General features: G+C 42.5%; 1 protein-coding gene across 17 annotated transcripts in view; it reads right to left on the bottom strand.

Annotated features, from left to right (window-relative positions):
• Positions 1-25,502, bottom strand: part of mapk8ip3 (mitogen-activated protein kinase 8 interacting protein 3) — a 28,137-nt gene extending 2,635 nt beyond the window's left edge. For 2 of the 17 annotated variants that reach the window (XM_051389386.1, XM_051389392.1), the window contains exons 1-30: positions 24,461-25,502; positions 19,364-19,484; positions 18,486-18,556; positions 18,085-18,173; positions 17,129-17,152; positions 16,217-16,364; positions 15,216-15,447; positions 14,948-15,050; positions 14,204-14,322; positions 13,245-13,256; positions 12,621-12,638; positions 11,241-11,298; positions 10,996-11,148; positions 9,097-9,154; positions 8,652-8,803; positions 8,198-8,254; positions 7,924-8,094; positions 7,272-7,431; positions 6,150-6,200; positions 5,115-5,204; positions 3,937-4,092; positions 3,518-3,683; positions 3,121-3,318; positions 2,854-3,031; positions 2,652-2,771; positions 2,283-2,363; positions 2,090-2,157; positions 1,750-1,898; positions 1,496-1,667; positions 637-750 (exon numbers count right to left, since the gene is read on the bottom strand). In XM_051389386.1, coding sequence (XP_051245346.1) covers positions 637-750; positions 1,496-1,667; positions 1,750-1,898; positions 2,090-2,157; positions 2,283-2,363; positions 2,652-2,771; positions 2,854-3,031; positions 3,121-3,318; positions 3,518-3,683; positions 3,937-4,092; positions 5,115-5,204; positions 6,150-6,200; positions 7,272-7,431; positions 7,924-8,094; positions 8,198-8,254; positions 8,652-8,803; positions 9,097-9,154; positions 10,996-11,148; positions 11,241-11,298; positions 12,621-12,638; positions 13,245-13,256; positions 14,204-14,322; positions 14,948-15,050; positions 15,216-15,447; positions 16,217-16,364; positions 17,129-17,152; positions 18,085-18,173; positions 18,486-18,556; positions 19,364-19,484; positions 24,461-24,766 — 3,595 coding nt within the window. In that variant the 5' untranslated portion in view covers positions 24,767-25,502. The remainder of the gene's footprint in view (positions 1-636; positions 751-1,495; positions 1,668-1,749; positions 1,899-2,089; positions 2,158-2,282; positions 2,364-2,651; positions 2,772-2,853; positions 3,032-3,120; positions 3,319-3,517; positions 3,684-3,936; positions 4,093-5,114; positions 5,205-6,149; positions 6,201-7,271; positions 7,432-7,923; positions 8,095-8,197; positions 8,255-8,651; positions 8,804-9,096; positions 9,155-10,995; positions 11,149-11,240; positions 11,299-12,620; positions 12,639-13,244; positions 13,257-14,203; positions 14,323-14,947; positions 15,051-15,215; positions 15,448-16,216; positions 16,365-17,128; positions 17,153-18,084; positions 18,174-18,485; positions 18,557-19,363; positions 19,485-24,460) is intronic. The other 15 variants (XM_051389404.1, XM_051389403.1, XM_051389390.1 and 12 more) reach the window with 14 other exon arrangements.
• Between the last annotated feature and the right edge of the window lie 246 nt (positions 25,503-25,748).

Here is a 25,748-nt window from a genome sequence, read left to right as displayed (position 1 = left end):
CCGGAGGCGGAGGAGGAGGAGGAGGAGGAGGAGGAGGAGGAGGAGGGTAGGATGAGAGCAGAGGAGAAAGAGGACAGTAACAGTAACAATTGTGACCAAGACGAGGCAGAAGGTGGAAAGAAAGACAGGGGGTTTATGGGAAGAAGAGGGAGTAAGCTAAAGGAGAACTCAGACAAATAACACAGCAGTATGTGAGGCTGTGAGTCAAGGAAAAATCACCTAATGTTTAGAGTTTGTTTGTTTTTTGATAGAAAGTCTCAGATCATCTAAAAAAAAACAACCTTATGGTTTAAGGGCGTTTAAGCCAAAATGTAAAGACACCACATGGTGGTGCTGCTGGACAAAAATAAATCGCTTGTTCCTTTACTCATGGTCTAATTCTCCATCAAATGAGACTAAAATCTGTTGTTTTTGACAAATTCTGACATCCAGGCAGCAAAATAACCTCCTTAGCAGTGTCAAGGACTTTGAGACCACTGGCTAATCATTGCCGACCACTCCCCAAAAGACTTTCAGTGTGAAGACATATTTTGTGGTTTTAGCACATTAAGGAATCACTATTGGAAACAGAGCTCATGACACACTTTTGTGCGCACGTCTCTTGCTGTAAGCTGCATGAATGAAACTCAGACTTACTCTCTGTCAGTGGGATGGAGATGATCACACCGTTTCCAGTTCCTACCCAGAGACGGTTTCCACCAATCAGAAGTGCTGTGATTCGCACAAAAGAGAAGCCTAGCTTGCCAGTACCTGTGAATTGAACAGGCTGCATGTCAGTGACAATATAACAGGCTACAGGACTCTTTTCTTAAAGATGGAGAGAACAAATATCTTGAATCTACTGATGAAGTGACTTTTCTGTATGTGTGTATGTTACCCTCCAAGTCTGTAAAAACACTCTGCTATGATTAATATTTAGTTTTATGGTTTTCCCACATAAAAAGTAAAGTAAGAGGTTGTCGGTGACATCAAATGTCAATACTGTAAAGCAAAACACTTTTATATCCTCCTGCCTGGATTACTGTAACTCCTTATGTTTCTTATTTTTGTCTAAGTGAGTCTGCGATTGCTCAACTTAAATTGGTTCATAACGCGGCAGCCAGGCTTTTGACAAATGCTTAACAAAGAGGGCACATTACCTCCACTCTGGCCCACTTCCTTGAATTCAGTTCAAGATCCTTCTGATCACATTTAAAGTCCTCCATGGCACTGTCTAATATCTCTGAGCTTATAAACCAATACTCTGCACCGAGATTACTCAGATCTGCTAACCAGTTCCTCTTAAATGTCCCATGCTCCAGGCTCTATTGTTGAGTATCTACTATGCAACTCTATGAATTGAGCATCTGTTTCCTTTTTTAAACTGTATTTTACTGGCTGTTTTCCTGCTGTGTATTATGATGCATTTTATGAACTGTGAAGCACTTTGGAACTGCTGTGCCATATAAATAAGCTTACTTGAGATTTTCTCTGTAACAAACCAATATTCTCTCACCCAGCATCTTGCTGACATATGGCTCAATGTCCACATCCTGGAGGTGTTGGTGTGTATGCGCATGGTAGAGACGCAGGGTCGAGTCTAGCCGGATCGACACCCAGACGCCGTCCCCGATCCACGCTAGCTGCCGCACCTGACTCTCCCTGCGAGGGTGAGCGTCGAAGGACTTCTACGTGGAGATAAAATAATTAGGTCAGCTCGTTATTACAGTCAGTGGAAATACCTTCTGCATAAATGCATTCATGACTCACCTCGATCTGCATGCTCTTGGGCTGGATGACGTGGATCTTGTTCTTGTAGCCGCACCAAACCTTATCATGGACCACAGCCATGCAGCGGATGGAGTGATGTGGCCGCCCGAGGTCCATTAGGTGGTAGTTGGACAAATCCCACTGGCCATCTGTTGACAAGACCACACACACACACGCACACACGCAGAATGCAAAGTTATGACTAATTAATAACGAAAGTCTTTACAAGTCTACACAAAACACACTAAAACATCTTGGCTGCTTTTCTTAGTCCCTGGAAGCTGCTAGAAGTTGGGTGTATGAAAGCTCTGACAAAACAAATATCTAAAACCCCAAATACCCTCTGATCTGTGGAATATGGCGAGGGTCCCATCAGCGAGGGCAACCAGCACACGGCCTTTCACGTGTCTGCAAATAAGGAGGAGAGAGAGACTGTTGGAGTGACAGAAATCCATAAAACTCTACTTTGGGAAAACATTTGCCTTTAATTTACACAGAGTTGAAGTGAGAGTTGAACTGTCACCACCACTTACACCAGACTGAGCACCGAGTCTTTGAGTTTGATGGAGTGGAGACACTTCTTCCAGTTTCCAACTGCTGAGTGGACGTAGAGCCTTGAGGGAGAACAGAGGCAAGATACTCCAGAGCAAAACAAAACGGCAAATAGAGTTCAAAGCAGCATCTCATGATTTTTATATTTGAATATATATGTGAGTCTTGGATGGAAGATATAAGCCCTCTTTTGGAGGATTTTCCCATCCAGAGTGTGATTAATCTCTTCTTAAGTAATGTGTTTGTATGTGACTTATATGTGAGCAGGGTAAAGAAATTATTGTTCTATGTGTTTTTCGATATTCTAGGGCTTCAGCAGAAGTTTGCAGCAGTTCTGCTGAGCGACTTACCAGCCGTTCTGAGCCCCAAGCCACATAGTGGGGGCCACGCTGGTGTAGTTCTTGGCCTCTTCCCCTCCATCCTCTGACTCTGGAGGGTGAGAAGTTTCCTCTTTGGATTGACCTGCGCTTCTGTGCGGACAGATGACAAACAGTTATGTATTCATGTCATTCCTGATGGTTGTCTTCATGAGGACAGACTCTGAGCTCCTACCTGTCGGAGGTGTCTGCTGGACGAGGCTGTGGATCTGTGAAGACGTGCTCAGTAAATGGTCCTGGAGGTCCCGGCTCTGTGTGGTTGGCCGTTGACTCGGGAACCTCTGTGGCCTCTGTTGCCTCCTCGGCCGACTGGGCAGGGTGAATCTTCCCGTTCATGGGGGGAGCAGTGGGGGCTAAAGCACAACAAGCATTCAGATAAACAGACAAACACCTTTTCGTCTGTGGTAATAAAAAATACAGGGAGCTTTTTGGACGTTCCCACCTTGTCCTTTGTCCATAATTGGCGTGTCAGTGCGTGAGGAGCAGTTGCTACGGGCGACGCTGCAGTTGGTGGCGCAGCCCACAAGAGTGATACCAGCCAACATGCCTTCCACGCTGCCGGTGTCCTCGCCTCCACCTGCTCCACCGTCACCTGGATCCAACACGATCTCTCCTGCTGGATAGTCGCTCTCACTGGCAGCTGCATAGAAACACGCTCATGTTAACAATGTTACACCGCAGCTGCATCTTTCTATTTCTGCCCCCAAAAAACATTATTTTTATCACTCATTTATTTTTGTAATAAAATCCTTGCGGTACGCATTGTTAGGGAAACTCCTCAGCAGAAAATGTAGGCGCTGATAGATACAAAAGGGTTTGACAAGATCTTTCCGTCCCACCTGGCACGCTGGAGATGCAGAGCACGTGGGCGTTGCAGACGTTGAACTGGTCGACCAGTGAGCCCGGCTGGTTGGCATCGATGATGACCACCTTGCTGGCAGAGTGGGTGCTGGTGAGGATCCACACTCGACTGCTCATGGTGTCTGTTTCCTGGAGCTCCTTGGACTGGACGAGCAGAGGAAGAAGAGAGGAGACGACGGGGTTTTAACACAGTGACGACTAACTGACAGACAGGGTTCACGTGTGTGTCCTCCATATTTCTCAGTAGTTTAATGCATAATGCTCCATGGAAACTAATTTTTAACTTATCCCTAATATGTGAATATGATTCTCCTGCATCTATGATTAATGTCTAGTTGAGGTGAATAATAATAATAATGATAATAATAATAATAATAATAATAATAAATCGTTCTACCTTCCTCTTCTCTGGGGAGCTGTGGCTGCTCTTCTTGCCAGCTCCATCATCGTCAGCGTGCAGGGGGTCGGTGCTGCCTGATGGTGCTTTGGCAGGTACCGATTCCTGGCTGCTGGCTCTCCATCCAGTCAGGTCCACCCCGGCTGCACACCACAACTACAAGCATGTGCGCGCGCACACACACCCACACACCCACACACACACACACACACACACACACACACACACAATTTAAAAACATGTCAAATATGAGATTGATGTGCCACCTGAACACATGTGAGAGATTCAAAAGACTGTCAGAGTGCCCTTTTTAAAATAAATGAATTAATAAATGACCTTTTGAGACACATTTATGTTTCATTTTTCACCCCAAAGCAGCCTAACTGTCCCCTTAAAGACTTTTTGATCAACCTAAGTGTGCCTATGGTTCATTTAATTCCTGCTCTAACATGTCCCTAGGTTAAGAATGTGCATGAAAGAGGTGTTCCTTCTTAATGTTTGCCCCCTGTTCTTCAGAGAGTCTGTGCAAGCTAATGCTCCATTCTGTTGTCCCAGATCCGCGTGGCTTACCATAACTGACAAGATGGTAATAAGCGGTTAAGAGAGGACTGTGTGGGTGTAGTTTGATCATAACTGATTGACAGTTTTCAAACAATCCACCACCAATTGTCATCAGATTCAAATGTTACTAAATCCTGAATCGATTCTGATTGCTGGCATCTTTCCAACTGAACTCTGCCTACTTTAAACCAGTGAGAACAAGAAAAAACAAAAACAAATCTCAAACACAGAAATCTCTCATGCAAAATACCAAAAACTGACTAACTTTGGCAGAAAATATTGTGCACTGCCCACCTAGAGCCAGGGTCTGTTCAAGGTTTCTGCTTCCTAAAAGGAAGTTTTTTTTCCATGACTCTGTCGCCAAGTGCTTGTTCATGGTGGGAGTTATTAGTCTAGAGTACTTCTGTTATGATTCGGCAATATACAAATAAAATTTAACTGAATTCATGTAGGACTCCATTGCTCAAAGTAAAATACTGATTGAGAAATGGTTTTTAGGGTTTTTAAGACATAAAAAATATTTACTTTCAATAATAATTTGTGCCAAAGTGCAAATACGTTATCAGCGTATCAGAGCTGGTGTGGTTTGTTTCATAGAAAACTGTTGAACTCCTCACCTTCCTGTTGGGGTCCTTCTCCACCAGAGGACGACAGTACACCGGGACAGGCACATTCTTCATGCGGTTGTCCTCCTTCTCGTTAGTGGTCTAAAAGTAGATGTGATAAGAGGTCAAGAGACAAGCAAAGTAGTGAATTATTGTCTGGTTCCATCAAAACATCTCCAGTGGAAAACAAGAACATTCAGTGCTTGTGTATGTACCGTATACATGTACAGTACATTCACTGCAGGCAGTTTAAAGGAAAACTCCACTGGAATCACTTTCATTTCTTCCCCAAGAGAGACCATGGACCATCTCTGCCTCTTTTATAATGGCTTTATCTCTGCCGACTGCTGCAGTACATATCAGTGCAAAATTATGCTTTTAGATTAGATTAGATTAGATTGTGGCACCAAAACATTGTAACTGTACTGGAAATATCCTGATGGGATCTCATGCTGTCGCCAGATATAAGAAAACACAAACAAAAACCATCACTTAGCAGTATTTTATAGTGGATTTTTCCTTTAAAGTGGAACACTAAGATCAAAGCAGGAGTAAGTAAGTGATGACGGCATCAGTGTGTTAAGTAGGGCAGGTTGAGACAGACAGAGGTCAAAAGGTTAAAAGGTTACAACAACATTGGCAGAGGGAGAAAAGATTAGATGAAATCAACTCCACAAAGACGGGAGTTTATCGGAGAGATGCAGTCTTAAGGTGTGTGTGACTTTAAGTAACATCTTGTATATTGTCATATCATGCCTCAAAATGAAAAGTCTCCCCTCATTTTCATGCATTTCCAGAGCTGCATTTCATGGTAAAGTTGTCCTAAGATCATACAGTGATGGTCTTATTTTTAGTCAAGAACTTGGAGCTGACAGTGACTCAGTTTGCAAAGTACAGAAAATGCCATCTTGATTATCTAAATATATTCAGGGGTTTGTCTCTGTTTTTTTCTGGTATTATCCATCGGGTCGGGGGCCTTAGCTGGGAAGGTTAAAGGGAGAGGAAGCCGTAAAGGACGCATGCTGGCACTCTGTCGGTCTCACTTGCCTGTTGTCTCTTCAGCGGGCTGTCCTGAGCGCTGTCCGTCTGACCACCAGTCTGTGGGAGACCAGAGTTAGAGCCACCTGCCTATCAACAAACTCTGCCCTCTGGCCTTCGGGCTGCACAAGGTCTGCCAGCCAATGTCAAGAACACTTTGATGCTATGAAATCAGGCTTGAAACCAAAGTGGAAAAGACTGAGAGCTGCTATTCTTACAGGTGTTGGTTTAATTTACAGGATAAAGTATATTTATCTTGTTGTCAATAAATCCCATAAAAAGACCAAAACCAACCATAGAGCTCCACTGCCGTCAAAAACTATAAACAGTCAGAACAATCTTCACTGTTTGCCTGTCCATACATGTGCCACGATGTACCAGCTCGGGCCAAACAAAAACAGCAGCTAGCATTAATCAACAGTCAGTCTGTGCGCTGACCTCCGATCAGTTTCAGCTGTCATATCAGTAATTTAATAGTGGACCATGGGCAAACAGCCGGCAAGTCTTCTTACAACATCATCAACAGGAGAAAAGGAAAAGGTCACAAACATCATGAGTCTTTGAAAATGTATCTCAGAGAGAACGATGGCTTCTTACTTGTTAGGATCATGTTTAATACGCTTCACTTTCACATGTGAGAATCAACCTGGAAACAGAGTTTTTATGGCCTCAAACAAGAGTCAATATGATTTTGAGCTTGGGAAATAATGTTCAGAAACAAGTTTGCTGTGTAGAAGTAAAAGTCAGCATGAGAAACTTTATGTAATTTTATGTGTGAAAAATTTGCAGCTTTCTGGCGCAAAAAAAGCATGGCAAAAATGTTTACTTGTAACTTCAATGTCACGCAGAGTGTGGGAGAATAAAGTCCTAGTGTTTTTTTTCCTACACATTTACACACTTGCAAATCTTATTGAGTCCATACTGTAGGTATTCATTTCCCTGGCTGTCAGGAACTTCTATCAATCAGTCAAACAACTGTTATTTTCCCCTTTAAATTGAGTTATTTGTGAGTTTTTTTTTTTTGTGTGTGACCCACAGGGGTCTCTGACCAGTCAGGGTGGGCTGTGTGTGTGTGTGTGTGTGTGTGTGTGTGTGTGTGTGTGTGTGTGTGTGTGTGTGTGTGTGTGTGACCTGTTTGAAGCGAGACGGCACACTCCAGCCACAGGCCTGCATGATGCCATCATCGCGGCGCATGTGCTCTCGGACCTGCCGGTACTGTTCACGCCGCTGCTCTCGGCGGGCCAACAGTGCCGAGTCACTGAGGAGAGACGCAACACCGTTACTGGCCAGTCTAGAAGCAACGGGAGGGAAGGGAAGAGAGAGAAAGCGAAGCATTAGCAGCCTGGCCAGCCAGCAGCAAGAGGCAGAAAGAAGAGATGAAAAGATGAAGAGAAACGAAGAAAATAAAGCAACAGGCGTTGTTACCAGCACAAGTTAAACTACGCTTTATTCTAGCTCAAGCAAGCGATTTTTATCAGACTGAGCTGGAAATTTGGAAAAGATTTTAAATATCTTAATGTTTGTGCCTGCAGACATTTGTGCAGATTAGGATAAGAATAAGATCATGTTTAGAATATTTCCTTTAATCATGCATGAAGAGATTTGTCTGAATGGGATATGAAGACATTAACAACCAATCCCAAATGCCGAGAACCTGCCGGAAGCTTTCTACTCTCCAAGCTGCCACAAGCGAGCAAGCAACCAGGCGTTCAGACCAAAGTGAGAAGCAGGTAAGAGTGGAGGTTTAGTGTTTAGTGACGGGGTCGAGCTGGTTGCTGCTCACTCTTCAGGGAAGAACTCCAGCGTGCGGTTGGAGGTGGAGATCTGACACATGGTGTGGCTGCGTCGCTGGGAGAAACCAGCCGGCGAGGGAGACTTGTAGTGGATGTTGACACTGTAGTACGGCCGCTTGACAGGCGGAGGGCTGGACGATGTGCTGAAGAGACGTGCAAAGCTGGTCGACAGTGGGAGAAAAAGAAGGTTTCAATTTACCAAATCAATCATCAAAAGGTTTTTTCTTGTAATGGTACTGTAGTTAAATAAAAGCAGACTCTCACAACTGCCAGATGGTGGACTTCTTTTTTTCTTGGATTGGAGGACTCTCTCGGGACGCCCTGAGAGGAAGGAGACGTGTGAGTCAAAGGAAAAGAAGAAAGTGCTTTTCTTTTGTGGTTCGGTACATTTTCGTGAATTTTCCACCATCTGAGGCATTTCTGTGCAATTACGTTACAAATTTCGTGCTGCTGTAGAAGCACAGACAAGAAATCGGGCCAATAAAGTAACATTTTTAATAAACCTGTGTCTCAATGGAACATGAAATGTCTACCATTTTGAAAAAAAAGACAGCTTTTGAAGTCAGATAGTATAAAAACTCAGCTTAATATAGCTCATTTTCTTTTTGTGAATAACAAGTTGAACACTTTACAACATTTTAGTATGTTGAGTTTAAACTCTGCGACCGTTGCTTCCTGTGCTCATCCACCTTCAGTTTAAAGCCTCCCTCTCGTCTACCTGATCATTTCTGTCCACCGCACGGCCTCCTGCAGCTCCATCAGTCTCTCTTTGTACTGGTTCCTCTCCATCAGCACGCGGGCCATCTCTACCCGGGTGAACCGCCGCCGCTGCGTCATCGTCATGTCGCCGTCCTGCATGGGTGATGAAAACTGGGAGAGAGAGAGAGAGAGAGAGAGAGAGAGAGAGAGAGAGAGAGAGAGAGAGAGAGAGTTTTTTAATTAAACAAAACACACATTTAGAGGCAGAGGTAGGCAGTGTGCTGACAACAGTTGTGTCATGTATTAATGTGGTAAAAGTATTTTTCAACATCAACCAACCAACCAAAAATCTAGTTATTCTAAAGTGTGAGATTATACTTATTATACTAGTGATAAAGAAGATAACACTGATATCTCACATTGGTTTAATGTCTGCAGACAGGGACAGAGGCAGTTTTACTCACATCATCACCTCCTTCATCCTTGGAGTCCCGAGACGCACCAAGAGCCTCTGCTCTTAACCTGCAGAACCAAACGTAAAAACAGCATTACACAACCTTTATTTTGTACTTGTGGCTTATGAACTTCTGGACGGACAGAGGGACCTTTTGTGGGAGAAATCTGAAACTTCAAGTCTTTAAGTGGGCTTTTTTTTTACAGCAGACATTTTCCTTGTCATAGTAGGAAAAGCACAGTGTCACTTATAACATTAACAATGGATGCATTTGATTCAAGTGTCCCAGTAAGCCTCGACAGTGAACCAGCATGCACCAACACCAGGACCCTGAAACCTGAAGAAGCTAATTGGTATACAGCAATCGTTCATTTTATACACATCAAAATGTCTTTCTTGAAAAAGGTTTTTTAATGACGGCTTGAAAAGTATTTGTGCTTCTAGGCTGAGCTTAATATGTTTATTACTAAATTGAGTTCAAGTGATAGACAGTGTGTGGGATCGTTTGGTCAAGAGTTTTTGAACCTGTGTACCTTTAAAGGACCAATATGTAGGATTTAGTGCCATCTAGTGGTGAAGTTTCATATTCCAACCAACTGAATACAGCTCGTCTTCCAAGCGTGTAGAGAAACTACTGCACTGCAAACCGCATGAATAACGGGAACGGCTCTATCTAGAGCCAGTGTTTGGTTTGTCTGTTCTGAGCTACCGTACTGGGTGGTCTAACATGGCGGACAGCTTCCTTTGTTGAAAAAAACAGCTCATTCTAAGGTAACAAAAACTTAACGATTCCTATTTTCAGGTGATGATACACTACTGAAAACATGCCTATAAATACTATATTCCATTTCTGCCAATAGATCTTCCTAAATGTCACACACTGGACCTTTAAAACTGTCTAGTAAAATGTTGTTGGGCCTCTGTAACTGCGTCCTGCTGAGTTTTATCATTTCAAACTTTATTATTTATTATTTCCACTTTATGGCAGCAGAAGTTGGTCCCACATCAGCTTTACAGTAACAGCAGGTATAAGGTCTCCTCTTTCAGTGTGAGAAACTTCCTCCATAAACACAAATGAGCTGCCACACATTCCCGTATGATTATACTAATAAATCTATTGCATAGTTGTAATACACAAACCGGTTTTTAGGAAGCACATTTGAATTGAGGGTAAACATAGCCAAACATGGCTTAAATAATCACTAACTGCTGATAACAGCTGCTGTTAGCCGGGCTGGGAGATCTTATGAGCACTGGGGGAGTGTTTGTGTTCACACAGGAGTTTTGGATGGCTGGGAGGTTGAGGTTTTCAGGCCTGGGGTACGAGGGTAATTATGACAGTAAGAGTTAATCTTGGCTTTTAGATGTTGGTGAGAACTCTGTGAAATAAAAGGCTGCAGTCAGATGCAGTGCTGGCCTTCTTCCTGTTGGACTAGTAATATTAGTTGGCTTACACTGTCTTGTGCTGTTGCACTTGCTTGATGTTTGGGGTTAGCAAAGTTGTCGACTCACTAGGTTTGGATCATAACAAATGCACCTGTCTATATTTATGAGAGCAGTGTATAAGTGAACTGCACTCTGAAACTGGGGGCACCAAATCGTAAATAAATACCAAATCTGACATAATGTTGATTTAAAGAAAAGTTTCACAGTTAAAGAGCACACTCAGCAGGAGACAGAGTTCCTCCTGCCACTGACTCAGCTAAGATTACTGAAGGATCAATACAGACAATTACAGGAGTTTGAAGTGGCCAAGATGTTGTCTACGACATTTTGTCCTCTGGTTCTCAGACCAAAATGTTATTCTTCTTCTGTGTCTGTTGTCAGGATGTATTCCTTTGGTTGGGTTCCAAAAGCATAAAGTTTTCATCCTCATAATCTTATTTTAAAAAAAAATAATTATTTTCACCTCTTGAGTTCTTCTTCCAGTTCCTTGACTCTGGCATCCACCTTGTTCTTGGACTGCCTCACAGCCTCCAGCTCCTCCCTCAGCACCTCCTGCTCCCCGGACAGCTCGTCCACTTTGGCAATTAGGTCATTTTTCACAATGTTAAGAGCATTTCTGTCAAGCAAAGAGCAGAATGAGCAAGAGGTAAGACATCAAATCCAGCTCCAGGAAACTTTAAGTTAATTCATTCATTCCCTGAGTCTTACTTGGTCTCTAGGAGCTGTTTGTTCTCTGTCAGCAGGTTCTCCACCTCCTTGCCCATCCCTGAAAAAGTCATAATCACGTCTCTGTTACATCACATACAATACACAACATCCATTAATCAATAAGCCCGTTAATCGATAAGTTTCTGTGGCAACTCTGCCTTTCAGACCAGCCGAGGTAAGTTATTGTCACTCAACAAATGATGGAAAAACCTCCACAAAAGGTTTAATAATTGTGATGAAATGACAATTATATAACAGATTATTGATTTAACGTTAAGCACTCATGGTAATAAAAAAAGTAAATCAAGTTGAAAGAAAAAGTTGTTAAATATCAGGAGAACAATGGGCAAACACTCGTGAAACTGAAGTTATTTAAGTAAAATAGTCCTGAGAGAGGGAGACAGAGACAGCTGGGAGTCCTGCAGCAGCTTTATAGCCGCTTTTAGTAACTGGTGAGAATATGTTGGCACAGCATAACCATAACTTATAATATCAGGTCAATATCAATATCAATCAATATTCAGCTCCATGAGTGCACATATATTCAGAATTCAGGGATGATCCCTTAACCACGACAGTGTTATTGTCATGCTCAACTCATCTTTTTTTTTTTACCAAAAACCAAATCGTAACTATTGAAATTATAGATTTTTACGTGCAAGCAGCAAGCACTGTGCAATATAAGCCAAGCACACACAGAAATTTCAACACAGAGGAAATTGAGGACATGAGAACATGTCAAAAACAAACAAAAACAAGAAGCCAAGAGGTTCACATATAACAGGTGTCAATTACAAAGGGCCGGTGTTGGCTTGTGTCCTCTGCGGAGAAAATGGTCCTTGTTGGACACTGGATTAGAAAACACTGCCAGGTTTATGTTGTGATATATGATCTGACTGCAGAGGCAGAAAAATAACTTGAGTCTACTGAAGGCACCTCAGACTGGCAGTTTTAACTGCAGTGCTCGAGATAAAAAAAAGGCCACATCCTAACTAAAATCAATCTTCACTCATATCTTGGAGGGAATGGAAAAAAGCACTTTACCAAAGTCAACTGAGGTGTTTCCTGTTGAACTGGTGTTCACCACAGAGCCCATTTACCTTCTAAGACGTGAATTACTATTTTTCCTGATTGAGAGCTGCACCGCCTCTTTACCATTACATTGTGTCCAATACAGTGCTTTCTTTCCATACAAAAGGGTATTTTTATTGTAATGTTCTACAAAAGAGGAGCTCTTCTGAAAAATATTGAACAAAATGTAAATATAAAGCCACACAAAAAACAGACACAAAGAAGGAACCAGAAGAATGTGAAAGCTAGAGGCCAGGGGATGACATAACAAGCAAATGTGACCATGAGTGTTGGCAAGGCGTGCCTTACCGAAGAAATCATCACGAACTGGAGGCAAAAGAAGAAGGAGGGAGAAAGAGGAAAGGCCAAAGATCACAGAAGAAAGAGAAAGGATGAGAAGGGAAGAGAGGAGAGAGAGGATGCTGATTGAAGCATTTATTAATTTGGATTTGTAGACGAGCAGCAGGGATAAAGAACTAGAGCACAAAAGCTGCCACCTGGTCTGATTTATTCAAACATCATCAGATTGATTTTAAAGTCCCAGTGAAACAGACTTTTAAGTGCATTAAAAATGATGTATTTCCTATCTGAACATTAGGATGGAAGGGTCATTCTCAACCAATGGGACACATGCAGACTGATATAACTTTTGGATTAAAAATATAATTTCACTGTGACTTTAAAGGGATAAGAAAAAACTGTTTTTACTGGATGTGTAAGGATATTGTTTATCTAGGCTACCGTATCATCACAATTTCCTGATTTCCAAGCAATAAATGAATCATTATATATTGATAATTAAAACTATAGTAATGTGTAGTCTTTTTTCTGATTTGTATACACAGGTTAATATTAACTCTTAGCTGAGGAGTTTGGAGAGTAGAGAGGAGTCGAGAGAGTAAAAGAAAAACCAATGCATGCTCAGATACACACCTGAGAACTCGCCTATGGGTGTCACCAGCAGAAGCACATAAAAAGGGAAAAAAAAGGAAACGGGTGAGAGGTTAACAGATGGACAAGAAGATGGGTCATATCTACCTTCTGTCGCTGCTATATAAAAATCTGGGACAATAAATCTAAACCCCAAAACAACCCAGTTCCAGCAACAAAAATGAATATCCACCAGAATCCCTCAAAGTGTACTGGACCAGAGCAGAGACTGACAATGAGCATCTGAGATCTAAATAATAAACATGAAATTAAGTGCAATGAAATCTGATAAATATAATAAATTTAACTTGTTTTTATCTCACAGCCTTTGAAACGGGCTGCATCAAACATGCCTCTGCCCCATAAAAAGAGAGAGAAAGAAACCAACAGTAGAAAGACACAAGAATTAACAAAAGTAACACTGCATGGATGGGCAGCTGGGGTTGGGGGAGCAGCCAGTGAGGGATTGTATGGTTTTTCAGGATGTGATGCAGGAATGGGCTGCTGGCACAGGAGTGTGTTCCAGCCTCAGCCATGCAAGGTAACAAAAAAAGTCAGAGTCAGTGCAGTGGCACATTCACACAGCCTCACATGGAGCTCCTGCCCTGCAGTAACGCAAAGCAAAAACAAATGCTGGCTTTGTGCAACGCGCACATGCATCCGCCCTCACTTTGGATCTACACTTAATCAGATATTACTGAGTAATATCACACACTGACAGTAGAAGTAGTAGGAGTCACAAGCTTCACTTTCGCCAGCTCAAGGTGAGCAATGATCACCTCAGGAGGAGGGGAAGGAGGCAGCGGTTTTCAGGCATTTCCTTTGAAATACTTAACGGGATTTCACTGAGCTGTAACCAGCAAAGTGATTTCATGGCAAAATTTGCTGCCAAGCTTTAAGGCTCCCGGATAACAAACCTATGACCACAGCAAAATGTATGGCATCCACAGTCCTGTTCATACCTAGCAGCTCGGCGCCTGCATCTACATCTCCAATGATGTCCGACTTGGCATCTTTGATCTCGTGGTAGAGAGAGTCGGTGTTGATGCCAAAGGCCTCGTTCACTATGCCCTGGGAGGGGCTGAAACACACGTTAGATTTCATCAGACAATAGCAGTAAAAGAAAAACATTTCAGTCCTCAGATCTACTTGCAAACAAACCATGGGTGTAAAATATGATTTTATTCTTTTTAATCAAAATATGACTCTTTATTACTCTTTGTTACGGTAGTCCCGCTCTTGGGTTGTCCAGGAAAAGTCTGGCAACTTCAGCCTGGGTCATTTTCAAATTTTAATTTCAGCTGCAAGATTCAAGGACCCTCTGTGGGTTGAGAAACTGCTACTGCGTCATGTTTGATTCAACTGACTACAAATCTGCACACAATAAAATAAACTTTAAAGTATACAACAAAGTCTAACTGCAGCCAGTATGTTCAATATGTTGAATTACCTCAAGTCTTTGCAAGTTGTTGATCATAACACAGTAAAATTAAAGGAAACCAATTGCTGCCTACAAGAATCAGACTCCCTTGAAGGCCGCAATTGGTTTGAAAAGTTACGTGATGTGTACATGTTGGACTTAAATGTGCAAAAACACTGGTGTGGTTAAAAAATGTTGAATGTTGAGCTTGAAGGCAGTAAAACTTTGGAGGATTTTCACTGTCAGTATGTGCCGTGCACGTGATGCTACTACAGAGTATTTGTACCTGTTTCCTCCTCCGTACACACGGGGGTCCACACACATGTCCAGCTCAGGGGTAGAATCGATGATCTCCTGAAACTCGGACCACTCATCGCTGCTTTCCATACCTGGAAAAACATGACAGGCAACAGGTCATTACATTTCAGCTGAAACTTTAGAAGACTAGAAACATTTTGATGATATTTTCACTCCAAGTTGGGAAGAGAACAAAGGTCGAGAGTCATAATCTGAGACACTACGGGATGAGGATGTATTGGGTGACATCCTCTTACCGATGCTGACATTCCTGGTTTCCTGAGAAACCTGCACCTCCATATTCCGGCTGAGCCGCTTGGCACCTTTCCTGCGGTTCCCGGCCCGCATTGCATCGAACTCCGAGTGCGGGAGGAAGCCCTCGTTGATGGGGGTAACAGTGGCGGAGGGGACGGAGGAGGTGGGTGTGTTAGACTTGCTTCCCGTGCTGCTGGGTGTGGCCGCCAATGAGTCGGACTCTGATTCATCCTCCTTAATGTACAGTGGTGGTATGAGGCCAGGACATGGGGGCAAGAGACAAAGAGCATTATATGAGTATTATAGTGGAGGCAGGGTCACACAACGTTTATATTATTTAATGTGGTTACTTCCAAATGATCTGATGGATCAGAACTTCAAATTCACCCAAATATGTGCTGAATACTGCCTCTGACTCCTTAAGTCCTGGATTCATTCTCAGTAAAAAACTTGTGAATGTTACAGGTTGTCCAGCATCTAAAGTCACTGCCTCAGTCATACTAAACACAACTAATCAAAACTTAAAATAAGGCTATCTAACTCGTATAGTGTGCACGTTAACAGCTCTCTGGATGTTTTCATAGTTAAATACCAAGGCTAAGGTCCTCTTTTTGTTCTTACCTTGGAAAAAAAAGGGATATTTGGAAACACTTAAATTTAATGCACAAGTGTAAACTAAAACGTGAGGACGTATGGTAGAAGCTCCATGATCACACAGTAAAATAATCACAGTTATAAAGGAAACTCAATGGAAAAAACATGATGGACCCCTGCTTGCTTGAGTCAACATATAGACCTAATGAATCTGACTTAAAGGGCAGCTTTTCAAGTGGTGTGAATAAAATAAGTTTCCTCAAAAGTGACCCAAGCAGGCTTGAGTGGGGGAGGTGGTCCGCGTGGGTGTGGCTAGCGGGAAGGGCAGCAGTAAGGCTGCCCGTCCCCCTTCCACTCCCCAGGCTGCGGTGGTGTTCGTGGACGAGGACAGGGCCGCTGTCTGTCCCACCTGATAGGCAGAGCAGAAGGTAGACTGGCCGAGCACGCTGACCTGCCAGATGTCTTTCCCGGGCATCATCCTAGCCCCCCCGAGACCCCCACGTACCATTCCCTCGCCGCTGGGGTACAGGCTCAATGACGGCGGGCGCTCCGCTTTGCTGTTGGGAGAGGAGACACAAAGAGGGGTGGAGACTAATGTGAGATTGACTATTGATTACTCATTTATTATAATTATTCACTTTTTCTTCTGCAGGGCCGGAGATTATCCTGGCATGCATTAGATGCAAGGCACAAAGCCACCTGGACAACATTTCCTAAAATGTTCAACAGTTCAACATTTTGGAAAATATTTTGGTTGTGTGATGACTGAACAACTGAAACTGAAAACTGTGCAGGCTTCAAATGAATGTACTGCATCTACATTTACTTACATCTGCTACTCTGCAAAACATCAGACATGCACAAAAGATCCTACTGTTTGTGTAATGTGCAATGTTTTGTCACTAAGAAGTACAAGAACTGCAGAAGATTTGTTCTTTGCTTAATATTAATGCATATCCATATAACTGCTTCACTTTTGGAAGAGAGACAGACAGACAAGCAGAGCAGGCAGACAGAAACTGGCAACCCATGAGGGACAAAGAGGAGAAGGTAGATGCAGAAAACTGGAAAATATGGATTGCTTATCACAACCTCTGAACCATTCCTCGTGTTATCCCTTGTTATTAGAATGCAATATTACATTCACAATGATAAATTCTTGTCACAGGCATCAATAACTGATAAACGCTACCCTATAAAGGAATACTATATATAAGGAGGGGCTTCAAACAACTCTTAAGTCACATTTGAAGTCAAAGCAGGCCGGTTTGGGAGGCGGAGCTGAGGAAGGAGGGCAGTTGTGGGACCATGTTGGATTTACCTTTTCCTCCATGTGTGGCGTTGACTGTGCAAACAGCAGCACAGAGAGCAAGCCAGCAAGACAGACAGACAGACAGACGCCGATTAGAGAAAGACAGCAGACTGGAACATGCCATGACACATGAACCAAACACACACACACACACACACACACACACACACACACACACACACACACACACACACACACACACACACACGCACACACACACACACACACAAACACACAAGCTTTTTCACCTTTACAAGTTGACTGCAGTTTTAAAGTATTTTTACAGTTATTTTTTAAGTTTGTTTTTAATCATATTAAAATTGTTTCGGATTAATCAACAGTTTAAGAAGTAATGCATCTTGTAAGCCTAATCACTGTTTACAATGCAACCATCCTGGGAACAAGCCTAAATAAATTACAAACACAAACTATCACGAGCCTCATTCAGAGCTCTATTTCTAAGAGTTGAAGAAGATTTGTAGGATTAGGTTCCCTTTGAACAATGTAGCTGAATAGATTTTTAAGATACTGTGTTTCAGGAGGCGACTAATCTGCAGTTCAGCTCCAGAAGCTGCACCAGATGTCCCACTCCTCATCTTGCTTCGTGCTCATAAATATTCGGGACTCATGGGTTGCACCAATTGCTGAGCATTGCAAGGTGGCAGATAAAGTTCAGACTGCCTTTTTTTCTAATTATTTCCCACAAGGCTCATAGTGGGTGCCAGGTTTCTTTGTACACTCTCTCTTGCCTCTTTCAGTGGGAAGTACCAGCTGTTCGTCATGGCTCCTGACAGACAAATGCCAGCATCAACACAATGAGCATGTTGACACATGAAAAGCCTAATACACTGAGGACGCAACACGAAACATCGGCAACAAGACGACAAGTGAAAGTTACTATTCAAATTCCACACAAAGATAAATGTGTGACATTTACACACCAACACACGTGTAAAAGAACTCACGTTCGTCCACAGCCGGGTTCTGATTGGCTGTTGCTCCCTGCCTGCTGCATTTTGGACCGCTCTATGTGCTCCACGTACGTCTGAATCATCTGTGACCCACGAGGGCAAGAAAAAGAAAAGAGCATGAGTGTGTTTGAGGTTGAGAAAGCATGAGAAAACCCCTGGAGTGGTCAGTAAAGGAGGTGTGTGTAAAATATAACACTATATTATATATTGCTGTTTATTTACTGCATTTCACTGTGCAATCCTGTATTGTATAATGAAAATAAAGCCAAGCCCTGAACCTTGAATATTTTGAAGGCTGCAGCATTTGAGGATAATAATATCAACAGTTTGATGGATTTTGGAAATATAGAAATGAAAATGTGCGAAATGACGCTAGAGATTAAAGGTCTGGTTACCTCAGTGTGGCGCTGGTGCAGGGCGTTGTACTCTTTCTTCATGTCTGATTCTCGCTCCTCCAACCGAGTGACTGAGAGACAAAGAGACAACTTGATCAGCAAAAAAGACGAGAGGAAACAAAGTAATGGATTCAAAATAGCTTTAATTCTTTCAAGTTGACAAGTTTAGCTAATTGAATATGATGTCTATGACGACCCTAAGGTCATTTTTTATGGCCAATCTTGCTTGTCAAGATTTTGGATATTTGGGTCTAAACTCCACAGTAAATCAGAAAACATAAAGAAACCTTAAAGGTAGATGTCAAAGAAAAGAAAATTAACCAGCCCATCCAATATGTTCAGTATGTCAGTATTCATAAGCTACTGACAAGTGAACAAAAGCAAATCAGGGTTTCAGTTCAAAAGAATCATAATCTAAAAATACAACATCCTCAGACTGTTTGTGTACTTCCCCTTCCATCTTCCTATTAGAAATACTATGGAAATGTATTCTTGGGCTGTTACCTTTTCCCCTTTTTGTAAATCGGAAGAAAAAACAGCTTGAAGAGCTGATAGTTGAAATTCATCAATTAACTTTTTTTTAACTTTTCAACTCATATATCAATTTCCAGGTAACAGAACAGACAGATCTGTCATTTTTGAAACCTTATTTTGCTTATTGTTCAAGGTCACAACTGGATCTCAATGCAATGATCTCTTGCTTATCTAAAATTATTATTTTAATGCATGTTTATTTTCTCTTGACTTAAAATTGAGACATGAATTAACTTGGACTATGGTGATCCTAATTTCAGCTCTGCCTGGGACATCCATCAAGGGCAGCCAGATGTGCTGCACGTACAGGATTAAGTTTGTAATAAAGACGACGGCCCACTCACTCTGGTCAGAATAGTTCTTTGTCTTGAGCTCCAGCTGTTTTCCCTGCAGCTCCAGAAAATCCACCTGCACCTGCAGGTCCTTCTTCTCAGCTTCCAACGCATCCTCGAATTCAATGAATTTCTGATGGATGACACATGAGCAATAATTAGGCCTTTACACAGCAGGAAATACATTGACAAACTGTACTAAATGTGACTAATTATAGAATATTCTAACTATTGCATATGTCTTTGATTTGTTGAACTAATATTGAAAACAATTTTCAAGATTACTCTGCTGATGGTCAATACACAGCAGCATTCACCTTTCAGGACAATTCAGTAACTCTATCTGTGCAGTTTGCCAAACAGTGTTTGGGTGAGAATAATGTTTAAAAGCTTTTGTCTCTTATAGAAAGGTTGGAGTTTGTCAGAAGATCTATAAAATACCTCAACTGGTCCCACAGTGTGCACATACACTCAGTTACCGAGTAACCAGAACAGGCAGACACAGAGCTGCCTACTTCCCTTTCACATTGCCTGTTTTTTTTAATTTATAAAGCTGTTCACAATGACGTCCTTTTTTCAGTGCAGCAAGTCCACGAAGTCTTAATACTGTAATCCTCTGACTGCAGGGAGACTGTGGAGCCAGGAATATGCTGCAGATACGCACAGCACAAAGGCATCACACACTCTTCTTGTTAGCTCATTTAATAAAAAAAATAAAAAAACCTAATGACAAAAAAGGTGAATCTGTATCTTATGATTAACCTCCAAACTGAGTAGCATTTATGCTGTTTTTTGTGACCTTTGGCACAAAAATAATAACTAAAAACCAAGTTTATATATCAAATAAATAATCTATACACAACATTATATTTTCTGTCTACAGCATACAGTATGTAGCGGTGCATTTTCAAAAGGACATTTGATATATGCAAACAATAACTGCACAGGTAGGAAGACAATGTGTGTGTTTATGGGCTGGAACATTGTTATTCTGTCCAGTAGTAACAATAGTTTATTAGGTAGCCTTGAGATGACTGAGTGAGACGAATGTGCTTCCCTGACAAACCGTAACTAAGCACGTTTGACAGCAATGTGGTCACACGGTCAACTCTTTACACTGCGTGCTACCTGAACAGAGAGTGAACTGACAATTGCATAAAAATACTGACATGCCGTATAATATGAAGTCTGTATTTGTTTGTGATCTGGATAAAACCTTGAGGAAAAGTTGATTTGTGACCACAGTGAATACGCAGGCCAAGAAGCCAGTTAAAGTCAGGGTAGGTCATGTGTTTCAGAAGCATTTCTTGTTATATTTTTTGAAATTCTCTTTACAGCCCAACAAAACTTAATAAATCAAATGCTCTGAAAATAAAATCTGCTATCTCTAGCAGTCACAGGCCTGTAATAGGCTGACCTTCCTGCCTACCTCCACACACTCTGCAGTCTTCCACAATCTGGCCAGGAAGATATTGCTGAAGTTGCACAAGAATGGCAGAGAAAGAGCAGCCAAAATGTACAGTTACACTTACCAACAACAGTTTTCACTGCTCAACAAAGCAAGAAAAGAAACAAATATGTTGGATAAAGCAACAGGTCAACCCAGAGTCCACATCGGCATGGCTTTTAAAAGATGACGAGAACTGAGAGACAGGAAATTATCCGGTTTGTTTTGTTTTAGGGGGAATTTGTTATTTTCCTGAAATACATAGTATGTAGAACTATGTATGAATGAGACATGACGTAGTTGGATACAGATAGCCATGACAACGATGCATTGTGCTCCTCTCTCCCATGCTCTCTCGTAGACTCCAGCAGTGGTTAAACGTGTTCGTGTGTGTTGGGGGAAGTGTCTCTGGAGGGAGACCTGAAGGGAGGGGGTGAGGATTTTTCCGAATACATTCAAAATTTAGATGTCTGTTGCTTGTTTATCCAATGTTACTACCCCAGCGTTAACATGGACTGAAGCTGATGAAAAGGTTTCTGTGTTCAACCGATTCACATGGAGAGAGTAGGTGATAAGAGCAGAGGCAGAGATGATCAATCTTTTACTGTCATCACACTCTCAGAAGTGTGAAACCAGCACAGTCAGTGATACAAAGTGATGGATCATTCCTGCTGGCAGCCTCACAGAAATACAGAAAGACAACAACGATGCAACAAAATGGCTGAATCTGTTAACCTCACTGTAAGATCCTGGATATCTGGGTGAATGTTACATGAGCAGACATGGAGTTGTGGCTTTGTTTACCACTAGCTCGAGCCTAATAACCTTGTAATCTGAGCTGCTTTTTGCTCGTTGCTCCCTTCGTCTTGTGGGAGGCAGTGTTATTGTTATTCTCTCTCTCCCTCTCTCTCACACACTGCCTTTTCTTCTTATAAGCCCCTGCCTCTGTCCGATCTGGCCTGTGCGTTTACTCGCTCACACTGCCGCTCTCTAACCTTCAGTCTATTTCTTCTCTCCCTCAGCTTTTGTTATTCTGTCTCTCCTCCTCATAAACACAAATGAGGTTATAGTGCCAGGCTCCCTCAGCCTGCTCTGTGCACTATTGATTTCCTATGATTCCCCACCCTTTCGCGTGTCATCCCATCCCCCATTACACCCCTCTCATAGTCAGGCAAAATTGTCTTTTATTCTCTGTTTATTTGTTCCATTCATATGTGTCGCCTCATTTAAGCAGAGATGTAAATCCAGTCCTGATCACCAAAGAAAATCAGGAAACATTAAATACACTGGACCACAAGAGGACTGTATTATATTACAGTCTGAACTGGTTAAATTGCTACTTAAAGCTGAATACTTAATGTGTGGGACCAAAAAGATCCAGATGAGGAAAGTGAAAGAATACAACTTGTTATATCATTGTTAAGAACTACTGAGCAAGATACTGTTTCAGTGAACTGTTGACAGTCAGCAAAAGAAAACAGTACAAGCAATCCTCTGCATCAGTGTGGCAGTACATTCGCCAAAACCTTCCCTGGAAACAGACAAAAAGATTATAAATCACACATGGACACGTCTACGCCACATATGAAGTTTTAAATCTGGGTTGTTTTTTCTTGTCTGGTGAGTCAAATACTGTCTGTATTTACAGTAAGGTACAGAGCAGCAGGATCAGAAATCTAAACGTGTTACAGCCTTTAAAGGACCAGTGTGAAGGATTTAGTAGTGAATTTACAGATTGCAATGAACTGAAACACATTGAAACTTGTGAAAGGCCCAATTTGGAGCCTGTGTTTGGTTTGTCCATTCTGGGCTCCCGTATAAACATGGCGAACTCCATGGAAGAGGATCCGCTCCCTCTGTAGATATAAACATCTTATTCTAAGGTAACAAACACACAATGTTTCTTATATTTCAATATATCATACACTAGTTAACATATACCTTTGAATATTATATGTCTGCCAACAGATCCTCCTCATTGTTACACACTGCACCTTTGAGTCGAATGAAAAATTTCATTTTTAAGAATATGTGTACAGATAAAGTCTGGTTTTAAAGCATGATTGAGAGTTTTGGTATAATGAGCCACACTGACTGTGGAAACGCTGCCATCTTTTTCCTCAACAGAGAGACAGAAGAGTGCAGAGTCCCAAAGGGACATAGAGTCATTGTGTTATTTCCTATTTTCTCTTCACTGGCAAGTTATCATACAAATCAGTGTCAGGTATAAGTCATTGTTTACCTGCACTACCTGTTCAAGCATTAACACTCACAATGCGACCACATTCTTACGATACAGGAGTTTAGTTTTTCTGTCGTGACATTAAAAGAAGCTTAAATATACCAACACTGAAATTTTAATATGCACCAGCAAGTCCTCCCTCAATTAACAGCTTAAAGTGAAAACAAACTAGATAACCGACATAGGGAGGAAACACAGCGGGGAGAACAGATGATGAAACAGACTAAAAGCTGAGCTAAGCTGATACGAGCAGGGCTGCCGGTGATATGCTGAGGCCTCTTTGGATGGGAGGAGGATTAAAGTTGCTTTATGAATGCCTGCTGGATCCCACGGCTGCTGTGACACCGCTCACAGAAAGACAGTAGGGGGAAAGAAAAAAGATTTGCTGGAGGTGGAGTTGAAACGGTAATATGATAGCTCCATATTGATGTCCACTCTTGTTGTGTGTGTCCCTGTTCTCGCTGTGTTTTCAAGTATGAACGCCCACTGAGAGTCCTGCTCACATCCTTGATCTGTCAAAGGATTTCTGACCGCCCTTTATCAACATATACTGTATTAACGCTATCATGTCCTCAACTTTGGGTTTTGCATATTGTGTGCTTATTTGCATATTAGGGATTCAGATGTGCTGAAGCTAGAGTGAAAAGATGAAACTAATGTCTGTTATTTATTGTAAAAACTGACATTTGTATTGATTTTTTTCCCACTGTTGTTAGTTGTAGCGTCAGTATTTATTTACCATTGTGGAAACACTGCTGTGGTAGTATTAGTAGCACGAGTGTGTGACAGGAGCAGTAAAAAGTGAGGCAGGTCCAGTAATATAGTAGTATCAGCAGACTCTGTGGTAGTTGTGCATGTACTTGTATAAAGGAACATACTGTACATAGTTACTATGTTACTCTCCTATAGAAACATCCCTGTGATACAGTGGCTGCATATTGACCTCAACATGAGGAATTAACCAGTATGGTATCAGATGTCTAAAAACTCTACTGTTCCTTGAACAGTGAGCTATTGTGACATTATACTGTACACTTACAACTACAGGCTACATAGCCTACATTTTAACCCAGATGTATCAAATATTCTTAAGTAATGTCCAATCCTTTGTGTTTACAGAGTCTGAGTGCATCTTTAATGGGGCACTTTACACGCAGTTTTGCCATAAAAAACGTATTAATCTCTAAGTTTTAATACAGAGTTAAAGGTTTTATTTTTAACAGCCTGACAGAAGACAGTGTCCGCAGTGTCTGCAGAGCGTGGGGACTAAAAATAAGCTCAACAGTGTCCTGTCACAGGCCTTAAACATGAGTCACATGTCTGATGAGAGCTCTCCGTTGACTGACTGTGGAGGAGGCAGCGTGCAGCTGGATGTGGTGATGCGGGGTTAGAGGCCCGAACAGAGCCGGGTGTCACTCACCTCCTCCGCCTGCTTGCGGAGCGCTTTCTCCCGCTCGTACTGGGTGATGAGCTGCTCGTTGTCCTCCTTCAGCAACTCCAGCTCCACTTCGTGCTCCTGGTTCTCGGTCAGCACCGCGTCCAGGTTCTCCAGGACGTTCACCACCAGCGGCATCAGCTCCTTCACCACCTCCTCGTCGTAGCTGCGGATCAGCCGCTCGAACTCCCGGTAGATGCTGTTGGCCAAGCCCGACACCCGCTCCGACATCACGGAGCCGGAGCCGTAGTCGTCCTGGTAGACCACCTCGTCTATCTGCAGCTCCATCATCTTGGCAGCTGGAACCGGCTTCTGTTTTCCAGATGAGGAGGCTGCGCTCACACAGTTTTTTTTTTTTTTTTTTGTTCAGGCCTGTTCTTTCAGACTGTCACAAGGTTTGGATCCGCTCAGCGCAGAGAAAGGGGGCACATTCAATCACAGTCTTTACTCAGATCTAGTAAACTTATGCCATTGTGCAGCAGCGCGGACTCACTGACCGAAGACTGGTTGCTGATGTGTGTAACGGCGCATAACCTTGAGCTAAAATATCGGCTCTAATATGTTGATGTAAAGAGGGCCCCCTCCTCTCCCACCAGCAGCCCGATGTATCGGCTCCAGACGCGGCCCAGCTATTGCTCTCCTCCCGGGGAAAGCATCTGATCCGGACGGCAGTGGATGTGCAGCGGGCCGGCCTGTGGATCGGCCCTCGTTGAGTCCATGCCGAGGAGCGAAATGCCTTCGTCGATGATATTGCACCTGCCTCTCAGCAGCCGCAGCCATGGACCCCAGCCATTACTGGCAGGGGAAATAAATAAATTAATAAATAGATAAATAAATAACGTAGCGATGTCGATCCCTCCGCCACTATACTATCGTCTCTTCCATGTTTTGTTCCTGCTTCCAGCGGGCCGCCGATGCTGCTGGCCTGGCTCGGGCGTTGATGGTGATGTCTCCCTATGGGAGAGGCTCTCCCTGCTGTTCAGATGGAGCCAGCTGACCGACTCCGGCTGACGTCACTCCGTCTGCATTGAGCAAGAGGACTCACTGCGTCAAGTCAGACGCACCCAACCGGAAGTCAGCGTCGCGATTTCACAATAAAGCTACAGAAGATGAGGAATTATGATGATGGGGGATAACTACAAAAACTCATCTTTACAAAGATATCCAAACAATGCATTGCTTTAATTTCAAAGGTAGAGTTTTCTGTTTTTTTAATGTTAGTTTAAAGAAGTGGTTCCCAACATGGGGTTCAGGACCCCCACTAGGGGTCACC

This window comes from Dicentrarchus labrax, unplaced genomic scaffold (genome assembly GCF_905237075.1).
Source record: "Dicentrarchus labrax unplaced genomic scaffold, dlabrax2021, whole genome shotgun sequence".
Classification (NCBI taxonomy): Eukaryota; Metazoa; Chordata; class Actinopteri; family Moronidae; genus Dicentrarchus; species Dicentrarchus labrax.
The sequence above is the reverse complement of the archived record's forward strand: the minus strand, read 5'-3'. Positions and strand labels throughout refer to the sequence as shown.